Here is a 20,480-nt window from a genome sequence, read left to right as displayed (position 1 = left end):
ACTGCCAGCCTCCTCTGGCCCTACAGTCTGCTCTATAAGCCAGCTAAGTCCTGGCTGGAGTATCTCATAGAGATGGAGCCAGCAGGATGAATAGGGCACAGGGCCTCTAGTGAATGGATATAGAGGAGTTTGATTTTTTCTCAAAACCTTGAGGATTTTCTTCCAACATTGTAGGAGCTCCTGGATAGGCATGATCACAATGTATGACCACAACTCCAACCTAAGGAACAGTTTGTCCTAAAAGGTAAGGTATCTGGGCAGAATGGTTGGTTTCTTGTGTGATAAACACCTCAACAATGGCATCTTCCAGGGAGCCTGTAGACATGGTGGCTGAAATCCCCGAGGCGATGAAGTATTTGGAATCTTGATCTTCTCTCACTGAAGGAACCAGACTTGTTAGATTCAGCAAGATTCTGTTTGAGAGAATTGGTCATGATAATGAACACATATCGCTTCAAAGTTTTCAAAGCATTTTATATACCTTGGTTCATTTGACCCTCACAATGATACTATGAAACAGATACTATAATAATATGAATAACTTCAGTCGACTAGGAATCCTTTATTAAGTAGTTCTGCTGTGCTAGAAACTATGCTGAAAAAGCAGTTGCTGTCCTCAAGGAGCTTACATTCTAAAGGAGAAAATAATAAGTAAATACATGCAAGATGCTGTTCCTTCTTTTTTCTTTTTGAAGAGGACCAAAGACATCATGGGTGATGATGTCTTAACTTGTTTGTGAATTAGATTTAAGTGAGACAGAGTAGCAAAGAGTCATGAGCCACACTCTCTTCCAGAGAAGGAGGACAAAACTTAAGATGAATGATGATGGCCCTAGATGCAGTGGATGGATACTATTGGTATCTTTGATGTCTGACCAAGCTCTAAGCTCCACAGCACCCGCTTCAGCTGCCTCCATGGCCATTGGAACAAATTATTTTCATCCATCCATTCTATTGGTAGAAGTCTTCTTATGCTCAGAGGAGACATTCCCCTAATTTATCAATAAATTTGAGGCCTGTAGGTTATCTTCAACTTGGGTTTAACCCATCTGCTGAGACATTCACTGGGTGTGTCCACTGCACACACTACAACTTGTTGGAGCCACAGGTAAGAGTTGAGAGCCAGGTGGACACCAGAAGTGAATGAGCGGCTGGTCTTCCTTGAAGACCCTATACATTCCCTACATTTAAGATATAGAATAAATCAAAGGAAAGGTTAGAAGTAAACAGAAACAGGAAACTTGTGCATACCCTTTGATCTAGCAATACCACTACTGGGTCTACATCCTGAAGAGATCATGAAAAATGGTAAAAATCCCATATGTACCAGAATATTCATGGCAGCTCTTTTTGTAGTGGCAAAGAATTGGAAATTGAGGAGATGCCCATCAATTGGGAATTGGCTGAACAAATTGTAGTATATGTATATGATAGAAACTATTGCTCTATGAGAAATCATGAGGGATAGGACTTCAGAAAAAGCCTGTAAAGACTGATGCTGAATGAAATGAGCAGAACCAGAAGAACATTGTACACATTAACAACAACATGGGGTGATGATCAACCATGATGGGCTTGTTCTGTTCAGCAGTACAATAATCAAATACAATTTTAAAAGACTTATGATGGAAGATACTTTCTATATCCAGAGAAGGAACTGTGGAATTTAAATGAAGACCAAAGTTTATCTTCAATTTTTTTAAAGTTGTCTTATGTATTGTCATTTTTTTCTAATATTTTCTTTCTTCTGTTATGATTGATTCTTCTCTCACAATATGATCAATATGGATCTGTTATTTAGGATGATCATAAATGTAGAGCCTATATCCAATTGTTTTCTGTCAGGGAAGGGAGGAAAAAATATAAAAATCAAAACCTTGCAGAAACAGGATTGCATAAACTATGTTGCATGTAGTTGAAAAAAGAAATAAAATATTTTAAAAGGAAGGTGCCCTTTGAGCTAAGTCTAAAAGGAATTCAGGATGAATAAAATGCAAATAAAACAATTCAGAGGTCTACCTTAAACCTATCAGAATGGCAAAGTTAATTATTAGCTTATTTTTTTTTGTTTTTGCCAGGCTTAGGTGACTTGCCTAAGGTCACACAGCTAGGTTATCATTAAGTGTCTGAGATCAAATTTTAACTCAGGTCCTCCTGACTCCAGGGCTGTTCTTATCCATTGCCCTGGTGATAACCACTACTCCCACACCCTGAAAAAAAGTCGGTAAAATAAAGGCATGAGGAGCAGTGATTGCAAAGGTGTGTATAAGAGTGTATATGAGAGGAGAAACAAGCAACTTCACTCTGGCTGGAGTAGGGAGTATGGAGAGGACCAGTAAGGACAGCAGTGCCACTGTGTCATAGGGAATTAGTGGGAGGGAGAGAGTAAAGAAGACTCCAAAGGTAGAAGTGGGGTCAGGTTATGAAGGGCTTTGAAAACCAGACAGAGGACTTTTTATTTAGTCCTGGAGATAACAGGTACTTGCTGGATTTATTGAACAGGGATCAGCCAGCATTCTGAGCATGGTTAGTCAGCCAGTGAATCAACATTTATTAGACACCCATATGTTTCAAGCATTGTTCTTTGATCTAGCTGAGTTTTGAAAGACATGATGAGAACTGAAGAAATCTGAGTGTTTTTTCCCCTTTATTTTTCTTGCTTTCTTTGTGACATAGCTAATGTGGAAATATATTTTGCATAATTTTACATGTATAATTATCATATTGCTTGCCTTCTCTATGCTTGTTTCCTGACCACTGCCTCCTTTAATCTGCCCTCTCTATTACCACTCTCTTTTCTCCTATCCCCTTCCCCTCCTACTTCCCTATTAAGTAAGATTGATTTCCTAATTCAAACGTGTGTGTATATCTTTGCTCTCAAGAAACTTATATTGTAATGGGGTGGATAACTAGTGCCTAGAAAAGTATATTTTAAATGTATATGTAAGGAAGGGGAAAGTGATTGACCTTGAGTTCAGCTAATGTAATCACAGAGTATGGTCTTAAATGTTTGATGTTCAAAATGGTTTCTCCCCAGTGATCTCTTTACAAGGTGTAAACCACTTTGATTAGGTCTAGAAGTGAATAACCATAGGCTAACTAAAGGAGCTTAACGTGCCTCTGGGGGACATTAAATAGCTGGAGGAATTTCAGCTATTGCTCAATCCTAGTTGGATCATCCAGTGGAAGAGAGTTCAGCTCAGAGGATACAATTTGAGAGTTTAAAGCCAGGTCCCTGAGAAGGAACTACCTTTGGGAGAAAAGGGAGAACTTTCTCTTTTTTTTTTTTTAACTTCCTCCTCCCTTCCGTTGACCATGTCGCCAGAGAGACTGGATCAGTAGGAGACAATGCATCCAACCAAGAGCAGAGTGAAATACTGAGGATGAAGGGGCAAACATAGTCCACAGAAGAAGGAGGCACCTTGTTACATTCTTTTCTTAATTGTCTTTTTTTTGTTTTTGCAAGGCAATAGGGTTAAGTGACTTGCCCAAGGTCACACAGCTAGGTAATTATTAAGTGTCTGAGGTCTAATTTGAACTCAGGTCCTCCTGACTCCAGGACGGGGGTGCTCTATTCATGCACCATCTAGCTGCCTCCATACTATTCCTTTTTTTTTTTTTAGGTTTTCTTTTTTCTTTTTTCTTTTTGCAAGGAAAACAGGGTTAAGTGGCTTGCCCAAGGCCACACAGCTAGGTAATTATTAAGTGTCTGAGGCCTCATTTGAACTCAGGTACTCCTGACTCCAGAGCCAGTGCTCTATACACTGTGCCACCTAGCTGCCCCTGAATAAATTATACTTTAATTTTCACTCAGTTTATCAATTTTTCTCTCTGGAAGTAAATAGCATTTTTCATCATGAGTCCTCTGGAATTATCTCAGATCATTTTATTGCTCAGAGTCACTAAGCCACATTTGATCATATAATATTGCTGTTAATGTGTACAATGATCTGTTCTTTTCACTTTATATGCATCAATTCATATAGGTTTCAAGGGTGTTTTTTATAAATGACATATTAGTTGGATTCTGGTTTCTCATTCATTCTGCTATCCTCTTCTGTTTTATGGGAAAGTTCATCCCATTCACATTCACAGTTATGATTACTATGTATTTCCCTCCATCCTAATTTTTTATTTATCTTTCTCTTTTTTACCTGTTCCTCCTCAGTCTATTTTTCTTCCTTCCTTAATCTGCTTTCCCTCTTGTCACTACCCCCCTTTCTATAATTCCCCTTCCTTCTTATTTCTCTGTTGAAAAGATAGATTTCTAAACCCAAATGAATGTGTATGTATAATGTGTGTGTATATATATATATATATTTCTTCCCTCTTTCAACCCATTTCAACGAGAGTGAGGTTAAAGTGTTACCTGCCACCACCACACATTTTCTCCTCCACTGTAAAAACTCTTCCTGGGGCAGCTAGGTGGCGCAGTGGATAGAGCACCAGCCCTGGAGTCAGGAGGACCTGAGTTCAAATTTGATCTCAGACACTTAATAATTACCTAGTGTTGTGGCTTTGAGCAAGCTACTTAACCCTGTTTGCCTTGCAAAACCCTAAAAAAAAAAAAAAAAACCCTCTTCCTTTTATACTCACCTCTCTCATTTTAAATATGAGGAAACTGAGGTCCACAGAGGTTAAGTGACTTGCTTAGAATTTGGGAAATGCAGAAAAGTACAAATGAAGATAAATACTCATTAACTCATACTTAATTGCAGCTATGCTTTTGGTACATCTAATTTGACTCCCACAAAACTCTTTGAAGTAGATATGAAAAACACTACAGATAAGGAAGCTAAAGATTCAGAGAGTTTAAGCAATTTATCCATGGTTGCATGATGATGTTTGTTCTTCCTTCTCAAAGAAGACCAAAATATCAGGAAGGTAATGCCATGACAAGCACATGAGTTGGGTTTAAGTGAAGGGGGGCTGTGCTAAGTCACCAGCCTCACTTTCTCCTCTGGTCCAGTGACTAGATTTGGATCTGGATGCGAGAGAATCAGGGTTACATGACTAGCCCAAGATCATACAACTAGTTAAGTGTCTGATTTGGACTCAGGTTTTCCTGACTTCAGGGCTGGCGCTCTGCCCACTGTACCACCTAGAGGCCCTAGGCAGAATTTGAACCCAGGGCTTCCTAACAATCTATTCATTAAACCACGCTTTTTAAAAAAAAAAAGTTATTACATGATAAGAATTTTAAGGATTGGAATTTGTGTCTTATACCTACTAGACAGAGGTCTGTGAAGAAAGCAGGACCCCATATTCTCTAACTTTTATTTCTCCCTCCAGCAGCAGCCAAGATGGTATTCAATACACAATCAATACCTTATTCAATCGAGAGACAAAAGGAAGGAGAAAAAGTCCAGACCTGAAGGGAATAAGAGATGGGTTTCAATCTTATCTCTGCCCCTTATCTATCTATCTATCTATCTATCTATCTATCTATCTATCTATCTATCTATCTATTTATTTATTTTTAGTTTTTGCAAGGCAATGGGGTTAAGTGGTTTGCCCAAGGCCACACAGCTGGGTAATTATTAAGTGTCTGAGGTCAGATTTGAACTCAGGAACTCCTGACTCCAGGGCCAGTGCCAATCTCTGCCCCTTATTAACTTATGTGACCATGGTCAAATTATTTAATTTCTCTGAGCCTCGGTTTTCCCATTTATAAAATGGTGACTATTGAAACAACAGATCAAGTAAGGTGCAAAAGGGATCCTGGATTGTTGCTGGACAAAGTTTAGAGATTACACACTTCTAGGATTCGACATAGAGCTGGGATAAATGTTTAACATAAATGTATGACTGGGAAAGTTTTGTAGCTTGAGGCCCCACAATGACTTGCCTAAGGTCTTACAGCTTAAGTGAGAATTCTGAGCCAGGATCCCTAGCTCCTAAGCCAAAGTCCTCTCATTACACCAGCCTGCCTCCTTCACTTGGGTAAAGTGCTTTGCCAACTTGAGAGCTTTGTAAAGTATTATGAGGTGCCTGCTGATTTCTTTTTTTTCAGCTCTGACTCCCTGGTAACCATTTTTTTCTCTCTCCTTCATAGTCCAAAGCTCATTCACTCACCAAAAACATGCAACGGTAATTTTCACCAGTCATTTTTGGGGCAAGGTTTTGAGTTTTTACATTTTTCTCCCTCCTTCCCTCCCCCTTCCCCCGACAGAAAGCAACCTGATAGAGGCTCTACCTGTGTAATTATGCTAAGCATAGATTCATATTATTCATGTCAGGAAAGAAGAATCAAATCCAAAAGGAAGGAAAAAAACATTCAAAAGGAAAAAAACAATACATAAGACAACTTTTAATAATGGAAGAAAGTAAGCTTTGGGCTGCATTTAAATGTATTAGTTCCTTATTTTCCATCACATCTTTTAGAACTGTCTGGTTATTGTACTGTTGGAATGAACAAATCCATCAGAGTGTATTATCACCTGTTAGTGTGAGTAATGTTCTTCTGAAACTCGGTCTTTTTCTAAGGGTTCCTTCTCACTCTGCCCCCTCCATGCCCTCTCTGTCCCTCTATTTCTACCTCAGTGGAAAGGGAGGGGCAGGGGAGAGGAGCTTGCTTCTTGAGCTTAGAGATCTCTAGGCTCCCCACCATAGCAACTACCTCTGGGCTCTGCTCCAAGCTGGCTCAGGAGACAAACACGAGGCTGCTTTAAAGTTGTCCCAGCGTTACCAGGGTGACCCCAGTTGGGTCCTGGGTCTGGGAAGCACCCACTGCTCTGCAGCCAGGCAGAGGCTGGGTCAAAGTTTTGGACGGATTATTCTTAGGCTCCTGGGGATCAGAGGAGGAGCCGGGCACCCCAAGGTGAGTGCATAGCTCCAGAAGGTTGCAAGGAGAATGTGTAGGAATCATTGGACCCGGACCCTGCCTCCTGGCCTGGTCCCAGGCTGGACAAGCCAGAGAGGTGCTAGAGCACCTCAAAGGGAGCCCCAACCCTTCTCTGACTCCCCAGCTCTAACTACCACTGTGGAGTACTCTATGAGGTATCCCCTGCTTCCCCCAAGTCTTGGCTCTCATCTTTGTCATAGAACTATGGGAAGCTCCCAGGGAGGATGAGGATGAGGGACACAACCCCTCTCCCCTGAGGAAGGATGTCTCCTTGGGCCTGAGTTACCCAGAGTACCTTGGAGCAAGAACACTGGAGTTCTGGTCCGGGCCCTTCTTGTTACTGTGTAAATCGATTAACCTCCCTCAGCCTTAATTTTCTAACTTTGTAGTATGGGGGATTTGGCACCAGCTGGTCAGGGCGTATTTCCCTTCTGGAACACTAACAAGACCCAGCTGGTGATGGGCTGCTCCCCTTCACTTTCCCTTCCACTTGGCTGTCCTGGCTCTCCCTCCTCATCTCAGCCTCTTAGAATTGTCTTTTCTTTCTCCAGGCTCATCTTAGCCTTTCTTGCAAACCAGTCTTAAAACCTTGTTTTTTAACTCATCGCTGCAGAGGTCTAGAAGAATATATCCTCCGTGTGGCCAGTGACTGGGCAGTGGCCTAACACAATGCCATGCGCCAGTTATTGGTTTTTTGGGGGTTTTGATTTTTGCAAGACAATAAGGTTAAGTGGCTTGCCCAAGGTCATACAGCTAGGTAATAAGTGTCTGAGGTCAAATTTGAACTCAGGTCCTCCTGACTCCAGGGTTGATGGTCTATCCACTGTGCCACTTAGCTGCCCCATGCACCAATTATTAATATTTAATCTTCTAGATACAAAGTAATTTTCATGTAGAGACACAAAACTGAATCTGAGGCTGGATTTGGACTTCCATCCTCCTAATTCCGAGGCCAGGCCTCTGTCCACTGTACCATCTAGTCATTGGGCAGCTGGGTGGATAGAGCACCCATCTTGGAATCAGGAGGATGGGAGTTCGAATCCAGCCTCAGGCACTTAACACTACTGTGTGATCTTGGGCAAGTCATTTAACCCCAATTGCCTCACATCCAGGGCCACCTCCAGTCTTCCTGATCCATACCTGGCCACTGGACCAGAGAGAAAGTGAGGCTGGTGACTTAGCCCAATTCCCCCTCACTTTCTTTCTCTTTCTTTCTTTCTTTCTTTCTTTCTTTCTTTCTTTCTTTCTTTCTTTCTTTCTTTCTTTCTTTCTTTCTTTCTTTTTCTTTCTTTCTTCCTTCCTTCCTTCCTTCCTTCCTTCCTTCCTTCCTTCCTTCTTTTCTTTCCTTTCCTTTCCTTTTCTTTTCTTTTCATTTTTGCAAGGCAATGGAGTTAAGTGATTTGCCCAAGGGCACACAGCTAGGTAATTAAGTTTCCACCTAGCTGCCCCCATGGTCTTTCAAGACCAATATCATCACCATTGGCTTGTTGTCTGGAGAGTCCAAAGTTCAAAATCCTGCTGTGACCCCAGAATTAGATGACTTAGGGACAAATCCCTTCATTTCTCTGTCTCAGTTTTGTCTTCTGTGAAATGGGGATAATACCAGCTGCTTGTTACTCTCAGAGCCTGTTATAAACACAGGTCTCTTTTGAGACCAGGAATGTTGTGTTTTGCAACTTTTTAGCTCTAGAATGATCAGCTATTATTACTAATCAATGCCCATTTCCTCTACCACCCCCCCCAAGTCCTAAAGATTACCTAATGCATTCTGGACCTCGAGAAATAGTTAAAATTTTTTTTCAATTATCAAGTATTTTATTTTTCTGCCTCTCCCCTAACATTGAGAAGACAAAAACACATAGTTAAAGAAGGCCAATTCCTACATTGGTCAGGTCCCAAAAATGTTTGTCTCATTCTGTCCCATGAGTCCATCCCCTGTTGGGGTGGGGAGAGGGGCAAGGAAGGGAACGGAACGGGGAGTCCTCTGGAATCCCTTCCAAGTGATCTTTTCTGTCAATCAGAGTTCTTCAGTTGTTCAAAGTGCTGTCATTATTGTATGAAGACCCAGAGTGTTACATACTGAGAAGCATCCTTGATAGAAATTCTCCCCATGCAATATTTCCCCTCAATTCTGTTGACTACAACAAACATTTATTAAGCTTCTGTTAGGTGCAAGGTCTCTGGGCTAGGAATTGTAAATACAAAAATATAGTTTTTAAAAAAATACTGCTTTCAAAGAATTGAAAAATGTAACAATATAGGGAAAAGAAATGAACAAATAACCAAGGCACAAACTCCAACACAGTTAGCAAGTAAAAGTTTGGGGGATTAGGGTTATCTGAGCTATTTCCTTAAATGGGGAGGCCTTTCTTCCACCTCCTGGCTGTTGGTCAAATTTCTTAGAATCCTAGAACTTAAAAAGAAATCGTAGAGAGTGACATGAAATCTCAGAGTCAGAAATGTTGCCCGTGACCTCTTCTTAGAAATTACCTTGCCTCATCTCCTCCCAAGGCAAAATTATACTTACTGTGGGCTATGGATGTGGGGAAGAAGGAGGAGGGGCAAGAAAGGAAAGGCAGGACTTTGGATTAGAAATAAGGAAGTCTGAATTCTAATGTCTGTCCTAACATTGACCCCTTGTGTGACCTTGGGGAGGTATCATTTTTTTCTTTTTTTAAAAAAAAAATTTAGAGGCAATCAAGGGCTAAGTGACTTGTCTAAGGTCATACAGTTAATATGTAGGTTTTCTCTCTAGGCCTCAGTTTCTTCTTTGGTAAAATTGGGGAGTTATACCAGATGGTCTCCAAAGACCCCTCGCAACTCTGATGTTCTGTATTCTGAGGCCCCATCCAGCTGTGACATTCAGTGTTCTCAGAGTTCCCTCACCCAGCTCTGACATCCTATGTTCTAACAGCTCTCCCAGCTCAGACACTGAGTAGTCTAAGACCCTCTCAGTTCTGGATTGTTCTATGCTTAGACCCTCATAGCTCTGACATTATTATAAGAGGTCTCTCAACTTTGATGTTCTAGGTTCTGGGATCCTTCCCAGCTTTGAAATTCTGTCCCACCTGCCTGTGATATTTTCCCTACCAGCCCTGAAATCATGTGCTCTAAGGCAAAGGGTTCAACACTCTCAAATCTGTTGGGATGAGCAAAATTCCCAAGTTGTGGCCTAAACCAGATCAAAATACAACCAGGAAATATTTAACAAAATTCAAATACAATAAAACATAGATAATGTTAATTTGTAGTTTTCTAAGTCACTATGTTGTTTTCTGGGACCAGTTTCTGAGTTTGTGCTAAGTTTTTTCCCAGCCTCTAAGGCCTATGTTCTATGGTCTCTTCTAGATCTCATGTTCTGTGTTCTGTGGTCCCAACCAGCTCAGATAGTCAATGTCCTAAGGTTTCTCCTATCTCTGACATGCTATGTTCTAAGATCCTTCCCAGGTCTGGTATTTTGTCTTCTTTGGTCTCTTCCAATTCTGATGTCCTTTGCCTCTGCTTCTTCCTGGTACTGTTGATCAGCTTTGGGCTCTGCTCTTGCAATCTATGGTCCCTTCAAGCTCTTACATTCTCCCATTTAAGATTCCTTGCAACTATGTCATCATTTGGTGGTTCCATTACTGCCCCCATACCCAATCTGGACAGAAGATAATATGGCTCCAGTTTGCTTACAGATATCCCATTCAGGACCCCCTTCCCAGATCCCAGGGAATCTCTGCTACTAAGATCCTCTTAGACATGGGGCCCCAGACCTGGACCCCCAAAATCCAAATACTTCCTCTCCTGGTCTGTCTGGAGCTTCATGGGATTGCCTAAAGTCTCTGGGAGACCTGCATAAAAGGGTTGTCCCAGAAAACATATCTGGCCCCACTATCCCAAATCATGTCTATCCCTAATTTAGTTCTTCTTCCCTGTCTATGGCTTTCCCCTACAGCTAACCTCTTCCAGCCCCTGTTGTTGATTCCCAGGGACCAAGGGTTTGCTGTAGGACACCAGATAAGGACACAAGGCTCTGATACCATGACAATCCCCACTTTGAGCCCACCCACTCTGGCTTATCCATTGTGTCATCATTGCTCCCATGGAAGGGATTGAAGGGTCAGGATGAGCTCAGTTAAGCAGAAGAAGGTACCAGTGGGCAGTACATCGCCCCTGGGGACTGAAAACATCTTGAAATGACGTCTTGATGTTATCTAATAATTGACATCTAGGAACAGTCCCTGGACCCAAACCCTTGACCCAAGCAAACACTGAATCTGACATCAGACTAGTCCCTCTTTCTTTCATGTTTCCACTCCTTCTCTCAGGTCCTCCACTGAAGCTAAGAACTCCATGCCCATCACTAAGATCACCAAGACTTCTAAACCCTTGTGGGTTGAATGGGATAGGAAGGCCCAGAAGGAAGGCCTGAGACATGAGGTTTATGCTGTCAATGGCGACTGCTATGTTGGGGAGTGGAAAGACAACAAGAAACACGGTAAGGACCTTCTGATGATTGTCATGAGGCCAGGGACCCAACTGACAAAACCAATGGCCAATGGGGTCATCTTGACTCTGGAGGTACTCTTAGACTTGTTTTTGTTTTTGTTTTTTCAAGGCAATGGGGTTAAGTGGCTTGCCCAAGGCCACACAGCTAGGTAATTATCAAGCATCTGAGGCTGTATTTGAACTCAGGTCCTCCTGACTCCAAGAGCTGGTACTCTATCCACTGCACCACCTAGCTGCCCCCGCTCTTAGGCTTTTTTTTTAGATTTTTCAAGGCAATGGGGTTAAGTGACTTGCCCAAGGCCACACAGCTAGGTAATTATTAAATGTCTGAGGTTGGATTTGAACCCAGGTACTCCTGATTCCAAGGCCAGTACTCTATCCATTGCACCACCTAGCTGCCCCCCCCCACCCCAGCTCTTAGACTTTTAAAACATGCCCATTTTCTCGAGGGTCAGAGGTTCAGGGAAGTCCCTTTTACCATATCCGCAGACTCCAATGATTAAGAGGTCTGGAGGCAGAAAGACTCAAGTTCAAAACTGGCCTCAAGTTTTTCCTAGCTTGGGGGCAGCTAGGTCGCACAGTGGACAGAGTACTGGCCCTGGAGTCAGGAGGACTTCAGGTCAAATCTGACCTCAGATACTTAATACTTACTTAGTTGTGTGACCTTCGACAAGTCACTTAATCCTACTGCCTTGCAAAAAACCAAAAAACAGCTCTTCTAGAAAAGGCAGTCTTTGTATTCTCAGCATCAAACACAGTGCCCTGCTTGCATTCAGTGGGTGCTTAATAAATGCCTGTCAATTAATTTTATTTTTTCTGGCACACAAAGCCCCTCTCACATACATATCAACTAGCGTATGGGCCCCAATCTGGCAATCATGAATCCTTATAACTAGCTTTTATGTTTCACATGGATTTCTAACAGGTAAAGGAGGAAGCTTCCTACCTGTGTGACCTTGGGTAAGTCATGTAACTTCCCTGGGCCTTAGTTTCCTCATTTGTAAAATAAGGGAGTTGAACCAGGTGGGCCTCTTGAGTTCCCTTCCAGTTCTAGATTTTCGGTTCTGTGGAAGATGCTAGGAAGTAGAGCCCTTCAAAAATCGCTCCTTCCTCCTGGGCTGGGCAGGATAAGATAAAGATCTTTGAGCAAGGCGACCTTGGGCTGTGTAGCAACTAAGTGCTGGGGACATACAGATATCACTGAAACAGCTTTGTGACCCTTTCTCACTATCCAGGGGAGACCCTCAAACTTATTCTCAGAGACGGGAAGGCTGAGGATCCCATTTACTATCTATTCCCAAACTTCCATGTCTGGATTCCTTTTCCCTGTTAGGAAGAGACACCAGACATGGGGTCCTCAGGATGCTGACATTCTATCAAGAGAGGAGATATTTACTTAGGTGAGTCTATAAAGACTCCTATATATAAAGACTCCTCCTATAAAGAAAATACAGTATACAAAATAAGGGGCAGTTAGTAGTGCTGGACTTGGAGCTCAGGAAGACTTGGGTTCAAATCTGACCTCCAACACTTCTAGTCTTGTGAATTTGGGGCAATCACGTGGAATAAGGGAATTCCCTTCTCCCAGGGTAGTTGTGATGATAAAATGAGATGTTATAAATTCTTTTTTTTTTTAGATTTTTCAAGGCAATGGGGTTAAGTGGCTTGCTAGGTACTCCTGACTCCAAGGCCGGTGCTCTATCCACTGCGCCACCTAGCCGCCCCCAGAGATGTTATACATTCAAAGGCACAAATAAATTTGGGTTACAAGGTAATTTTGGGAGAGAGGGCACTACCAGAGCCTAGAGGTAAGGAAGGAGTCACAAAAATCTATCTGTAGAAGAAGAAGGTGGATCCTGAAGGAAGTTGGGGATTCAGGGAGACAGAGTCTTGGGAAAAAAAAGGTTTTCCCATGAATAGTGACTAGCTCATTGCATGGATGGTGATGGAAGATAATTAATGTAGAAGGTAAAGAATCACAAGCAGGTTGGTTTGGTTGGATTGTAGCGTACAGGAAGGGGGGGATAATGTGTAATGAGGTTGGAAAGCTAGGTCTTTAGGAAATCAAGTGGATTCTATGAGTTTGGGAGTAACATGGTCAGGTCTGACCAACTTCAGATATCCTGAATCCCTAGGCACTCTTCTCTGGACTCTTATCTCCAAGAAAATAAACCAGTTTGGCATCTTAGGGGAGCCCAATGACAAGGAATGGGAATACTGACCTTGGAAGTAGGGTTTTTCTGTTGAACTTTGTCTCAGAACTAGGAAACAGGTTCAGAGAAGTGTTGGGTAAGGAAATCACAGTTGAAGTCCAAATGGGAAACACTTCCTTCAGGGAGAAGATAGGAAGGTAATCTGAGTCATGTCTGGTGTTTCTTCCCATCAGGAAAAGGAATCCAAAGATGGAAAAAAAGTGGAGCTATCTACCATGGAGAATGGAAGTTTGGGAAGAGAGATGGTTATGGGATCCTCAGTCTTCCTGACTCTAAGAATAAGTATAGGAAGGTCTACGCTGGCTGGTGGAAAAACGACAAAAAAGCTGTGAGTTTGAACTGTTCCTCAGCAAGAGGAGATCTGGAGTAGGGGTTCAAGGGAAAGAGGGCTAGGGCTGCCAGACTGGGCTTGGGGAGACTGCAGAGGCTGCTGCTTTATCTGGGGAGGTTAAGGGAAAATCAACCCCGACATTAAAGGAGGAGGCACTCAAAAATCAAGGAGAAGAGGTCTGAGAGAGGGTGATAGAGGGAACCTCAGGGTCAACTCCCTTCAATATCACAGGAACCAAACCCTTATCAAACAGGAAGCAGGAGAAAAGAGAGATACAGGGAGGCAAAGTTGGCCATGGGGCTAGGTCTTCCTCCTACCCTGAAACTGGGGGAGGGCTAGGAAACCTCTCCTTCCTGCTCCCCTAAAAGGTGCCACCCACACCCTAGGTCTCTCATTTCCTGGCTTTATTTTCTAGGATGGGGGCCTTTGTTATAGCCTCTCCGGTACCGCTAGGCTTCCCACAGACTAAAAACTTCCCATGCTATTATGAATGGTAAGAAAAGGTGGAAGAGAGGGGAGGCTAGGTGGTGTAGTGGATAGAGCACCAGCCCTGGAGTCAGCAGTACCTGAGTTCAAATGTGACCTCAGACACTTAACAATTACCTAGCTATGTGGCCTTGGGCAAGTCACTTAATCCCATTGCCTTGCAAAAACAAAAACAAAAAACCCCACCAAATTCTGATTCTGTGTGACCCCAGTGAGCAAGACATATAATGCCCTCTTGGTCTTAATTTTCTCATTTCTAGAATGGGAGTTATTGTTCTTTCACTAGGTCATGGACTTGAGAGGATTCTTAATTGTCGATTGAAGGGATATTGAGGTGGATTGACCCCTCTGCCTCTTGCAGGGCTATGGCATTAGATACTTTGGACCCAATGAATATTATGAAGGAGAGTGGCAAGATGGCCTTCGAGGTGGCTGGGGTCGCATGTACTATGCCAATGGAGACATCTACGAGGGCCAGTGGAGTCATGGCCAGAAAGAAGGGGAGGGCATGCTTCGCCTAAGTAAGTCACATCTAGTGAGTTCATTCTCAAAAATTATATATTTACCAAATTGTCCAACAGAAGTCAAATAAATATGTGTGCCATCTGGCAGCTCAGCATGTCCCAACAACAAAGAGTATTCAAATTGGATGACAAGGGAATGTATACTCCAACATACCCAACATTCTGTGATCTCATCCATGTGAAGAACATTTTCTCCAAAGATGCAGATTCCAATTTATCCATGCCCACCCATCCTAGGCAGTTCTTATCCACATTGTCTCCTGAGTTGTACCATTGTGCTAGAGGGCTTCCTTCAGGCCTCCTGCCTTTTTTTGAGGTTACCATGAAGCCCTCATGCTATCCATTGGCCATCTTTGCTTTTGCTATGTGAACAAACTACTCATCCTTTTTGAATTATACCTATATTTCTTTGAAAACATCCTTTATGGGGTGGCTAAGTGGCGCAGTAGACAGAGCACTAGCCCTGGTGTCAGGAGGACCTGAGTTCAAATCCAGCCTCAGACACTTAATAATTACCTAGCTGTGTGGCCGTAGGCAAGTCACTTAACCCCATTTGCCTTGTAACCCCCCCCCAAAATTAAAAAACTCCTTTATGCCATTTAGATAAAGACTTCAGTTACTTAATCTCTCTGGGTCTCAGTTTCCTCATCTATAAAATTAGGAAGTTGCACTTGACAGTCATTTTGGTCCTTTCTAGATATAGGATGGGGGGGTCATGAGCTTAAAAAAATTTTTTTGGTGATATCTAATTAGCTTCCTTTGTAATCCCATGTATTTTATGTACCTAAAAACAATCTCTCTCTCTCTCTCTCTCTCTCTCTCTCTCTCTCTCTCTCTCACACACACACACACACACACACACAAACAGACACCCTAATTAAAAATTCCTGCTTAGACCTTCAATTCTATGCTCTTAATAATGCTTTTAGGGAAGCTAGTGCTGCAGTGGATAGAGCACCAGCCCTGGAGTCAGGAGGACCTGAGTTCAAATCCAGCCTCAGACACTTAATAATTATCTAGCTGTGTGACCTTGGGCAAGTCACTTAACCCCATTGCCCAGTCAAAAAGAAAAAAAAATAATGCTTTAAAATTTTGCAGAGTGCTCAATTAACCATGATCTTTGAGTCTCACAAGCCTAGGTATTACATGTATTATCACCCCTATTTTACACTTAAGAAAAGTGAGATTCTATAGTTTAGGTGACTTAGCCATATTCACACAAGTAGTGAAACAGGTTCTTTTTGACTCTTAAGTCCAACATTTTCTCCGATCCTGCGCCAGTTTGTGAAATTATTTTTATTGCTGAGTTTAAAATCTCATTTTCATTTCACTTCCCAATGAACCCCATCTCCTCTCCATTCTCCCTTGTAACTGCTAAATACACTCAAGCAAACAAGTCAACATATTGGTAATGTCTGAAAATGAATGTGTCCTAGTCTTGGTCTGTTGCTTTTCTTGACATTATTGTGGTCACTGAGTAATCTGTTCTTCTGGTTCTGATTGCTCTGCTCTGCCTCTGTTCACCGAGGTCTGTCTCTCTAGGTTTCTCTGAATTCCTCAGACACATTTTTGTTTATGGTAGTTACCTTCAGATACTACACCTTGCTCAGGAGAGGGAAGTGAGCTATTGAAGGTCTTAGTTCCTAGATGGGCAGTCGGGAGCCTCCCCCTTCTGTCTGGTACTTCTTCCCTCCATCCCTCCCCCCTCAGCCCAGAATCATCCTTCATAAAATTCAAATAGTATTTTCTTCCTTCAACATTCACTTACCTTCTCGGTACCAGCTGTTCTTCGACTAAACTGTATCAGTTATGATGGGAAAATGACACAAAGACGCCCCAGGAGGTCCGGGTTCTATTTGTAGACCCCAGAGCAAGTCCTTTTCCTTTCTCTAGCGCCATCATACAAAAGAGGGATTTAAACTATTTATACTCCCACCTCACACCCTAGTACAGTGGGATGGATGGATGGATGGATGGATGGATGGATGGATGGATGGATGGATGGATGGATGGATATTGGATCTGGATCCAGAGGGCCTAGGTTCAAATCCAGTGCCGGCTGGGCTAGCACTCTTTCTCTCCCCTTTACTCCTCTACAGGTAATGGAAACCGCTATGAAGGTTTCTGGCAAAATGGGAAGAAGAATGGGACTGGCCGCTTCTTCTATCTGGACCATGGGCAACTCTTTGAGGGCTTCTGGGTAGATGATATTCCCAAATGTGGAACCATGATCGACTTTGGTCGAGATGAAGCTCCTGAACCCACCCAGTACCCCATTCCAAAGGTCAGTTGGCTACATGCATCCACTCTTTTTTCCTCCTTTTCCAAAAAAGCATCAATCCAACATTCTATTAAGCCCCTAGAACCCTGGCATACCATATAGAGATTGGAAGGACCTAGGTTCAAATTCTGATTGTGTAATCCTGTGGATGACTTCCCTTAACCTCTCCCTGTCCCCTCAAACTTGGCCTAAATAGATCTCTAAGGTTCTATGATGCAAAGCAGATGGCAGTCTGCATTATGGAGAAAATTTTCTCAAAATAAGTTCCCTAGAGGGATAAAAATCCCAGATCTGGGCTTCTTCCCCCACCCCAACCCCAACCATAAAAATGTACCGGGCATGCTCTTGGGTGGTGGGAGTTCAAAAACAAAGGAAGAAACATTTTCAGCCTCATCATTTACACACACACAAGTACCAATAGAAAGGACACCAAATTTGACAAAGGTGTTTACAGAAAATGCCAAAGCAGCTAGGTGGCCCAGTGGATAGAGCACTGGTCTTGGAGTAAGGAGGATCTGAGTTCAAATACAGCCTCAGACACTTAATGCCTAGCTGTGTGACCTTGGGCAAGTCACTTAACCCTATTGCATTAAATAAAAAATTTTTAAAAGAAGATAAAATGCCCATGGTGAGGAAAGGTCTTGGTTAGTAAATGGCACCCAAGTTGTGCTGTAAGGGAAATGAAGGAGTCATTCTCTCTATCACCCCCTTTCTGCCTGAGCATCCATACATTTAGGAGGTTGTAGCAATCCTCCCAGGACACAGGAAAATCAAGATCCTACAGTGGGACAGTCTAACAAGCAAAACCTCCCAGAAGACTTGGGTTCAATTTGTAGACCCGGAGCAAGTCGTTTTCATTTCTCTAGCCCTATCACACAACAAGTATACTGCCCACCTCATAACCTGGTACATGCAGGGGGATGGATGGGCATTACCTTGGCCTAGGTTCAAATCCAGACTCTGATTCTTATTGCCTAGGGGCACTGGGCAAGTCCTTTGTCCCCAGTTTCCTCATCTGCAGGTGGATGGTTGGTTTTGGCAGCCTTTGATGCCCTTCCCAGCCCTTGGCCTATGATGCTATGATCCTTTAAGGTGGGAAGGCAGCATGGGGAGTGATTGAGACACTGGATTTGAAAGTGGGAAGATCTAAGTTCGAATCCTACCTAAGAGGACAGATTTATGACCTGGACAAATCACACCCTCATGAGCTGCTGTGAGGATCAAACAATTTATGTGTATCAGACCACAAGGTGCTTTGGCCTGTCTCCACATCCACTCTGGGGAGGACCCCAAATGTTGGGGCTCAGAAGCCCAGCTGCTAAGTTGGCTACTTACCTTGCAAGGCCTTGGCAGGAGAGTCACCCACCTCTCTTCTTGCTCAGTCCCATCCCTCCTCCCACAGGGAAGGAGACAGGACACACCCAAATCCGGGTGGGCCCCAAGGGAGAAACAAGAGCCTTTTGTTAGAGAACTCAGGGCTGGCCTTGGCCAGGACAGGTCGGGTTGGCAGGAGGTTTTAGATGGCAGCTCAGCTCCCAGGGTCAGCACCTCCCTCACCTTTCCAGAGTTCACACTGACCCTCGGGCTCATCTCTTCCCTCTAGATTGAACTGCTGAATCCGGATCAGGTGCTGGAGGACGCCGTAGCCCCGTACTTACAAGGGAATGATTGAAACCATCAGTAGAAGCAATGACAGGGACTGAATCAGTGGATGCAATGGGGGGACTGATCGGGAGTCCCCCCTTCCCCAAGGCCAAGTCATCAGGGTCCTTGGGGGGAGGCCATTCAGGGTAGGTCAAGCTGGTAAAGGGAAGATGTAAAGGGGCCCTGTGTCTGCCCTCACTTCATTCCCTCTGAGGGGGCTTTGGGGGGGACAGATCTGGGATGGGGGTGTGCAGACTGAAAGTAGCTCTCTGTTGTTAAATGACTCCAAACACACGCTGGCAATTCCCCCTCCCTCCAGCCACCATTCTGCCAAAGGAATGGGCAGCTGGACCAGAGAGGGTGGCCGGCCTTGCATCCCAGGGTCAGCCGCTTTGCCCAAGGCAGAGTGATTCTCTCTCAGCCTTCAGCCTGAAACTCTTTTTACTCCCAACAGCTCTCCAGTCTTAAAGAGCATAGCAAGTGAGATAACCTAGGCCTCATCCAGCTCTGCTTAACAACTCACTGGGTAAATCGAAGACATGGCTATTGGGGAATATCTACCCAGCTCCAACATTCCTCACTGATACTGTGGGGCTGGGAGAGGTCTTAAAACACGGATCAGGTTTGGGATGGGGCTTAGAACACAGATCAGGGCAGGAAAGGGGCTTAGAACACAGGTCAGGGTTGGGAGGGAGCTTAGAACAGAGGTCAGGGCTGGAGGGGGCTTAGAACATAGTTTGGGGTTGGGAGGGGGCTTATAATACAGATCAGGGTGGGGAAGGGGCTTAGAACATAGTTCAGGATTGGGAAGGACCTTAGAACAGAGGTCAGGGCTGGGAAGGGGCTTAGAACAATAATTTTCAGAACAGAGAAAGGTTTTAGCACAAATTCAGAACTTGAGAAATATTAGAGTCCATTTAGTCTTAGTTCTTCTTTTACAGATGAGGAGTCTGGCCCAGAGAGGCCAGCTAATTTGCCAAGGTCACAGAGCCAGTTAGCTGCTGAGGGCAGGACTAGAACTCAAGGCACCTGGCTCCCAAACTGGGGACTCTGTTCTCTGACCATCAAGATGTAGACTCCCTGCACCCCTTTTCACCCAAAAGCATTATATGAAGAGTGTTTTGAGGGATTTTTCTTTAATCTTAGTAAAGATTTGGTCATAAAAATTTACCAACATATCCTGGGTTCTGAAAATTCGTTGTCAGAGAATGCTGGGCTTGTTGAGGCTGAGAGCAAGTGTCAGGGTTTTGAAGGAAATGCTTAATCCTCACAATGAAGGGATTGTGGTCATCTCAAAAAGACTTCCCGGCCTGGCCCCAGGCTGGAATAGAAGGAGGGCCCCCTGCCCTTCAAGTGCCATAAAGGCATTTCTGATTGGCCCTGGGCAGCAGAGCCAGCCCCATTGCCCCCTTTCTCTGTGATCCTGTGTTGGCCCTGGGCACCATCCATGACTGGGAGCTTGGGTCTTCCCCCACACTTCTGGGTTCCTTTAAGGCAGGGACAATACCCTCCTCTGTATTCTCCCCTGCACTAGGCAAAGAATGCCCGTCCCTAGGGCCAACCAGAACCAAACACCTGTGAGTATCTCCAGGCACATATACATATATCCTTTCTCCAAGCCTTCTCTGCTCTAGGCTAAACATTCCCAGGTCCTTCAAATAATTCT

The 20,480-nt window shown here is 43.6% G+C and overlaps 1 protein-coding gene across 2 annotated transcripts; it reads left to right on the top strand.

The window, feature by feature from the left end:
- Positions 1-140: 140 nt before the first annotated feature.
- LOC141501534 (MORN repeat-containing protein 3-like) lies at positions 141-19,990 on the top strand. Of its 2 annotated transcripts, none has more exons than XM_074205580.1 (8): positions 141-244; positions 11,155-11,324; positions 13,722-13,876; positions 14,727-14,886; positions 16,989-17,173; positions 18,774-18,960; positions 19,269-19,340; positions 19,756-19,990. In XM_074205580.1, the coding sequence occupies exons 2-6, from the start codon at positions 11,180-11,182 to the stop codon at positions 18,840-18,842; spliced, it is 714 nt and encodes a 237-aa protein (XP_074061681.1). In that variant the 5' UTR covers positions 141-244; positions 11,155-11,179; the 3' UTR covers positions 18,843-18,960; positions 19,269-19,340; positions 19,756-19,990. The 2 variants fall into 2 exon arrangements, with proteins under 2 accessions (XP_074061681.1, XP_074061679.1); XM_074205578.1 differs by lacking the exon at positions 141-244 and adding an exon at positions 6,717-6,820.
- Positions 19,991-20,480: the final 490 nt, after the last annotated feature.

This window comes from Macrotis lagotis, chromosome X (assembly GCF_037893015.1).
Source record: "Macrotis lagotis isolate mMagLag1 chromosome X, bilby.v1.9.chrom.fasta, whole genome shotgun sequence".
Lineage (NCBI taxonomy): Eukaryota > Metazoa > Chordata > Mammalia > Peramelemorphia > Peramelidae > Macrotis > Macrotis lagotis.
Note: the sequence above shows the minus strand (reverse complement) of the source record. Positions and strands in the feature narration are given on the sequence as shown.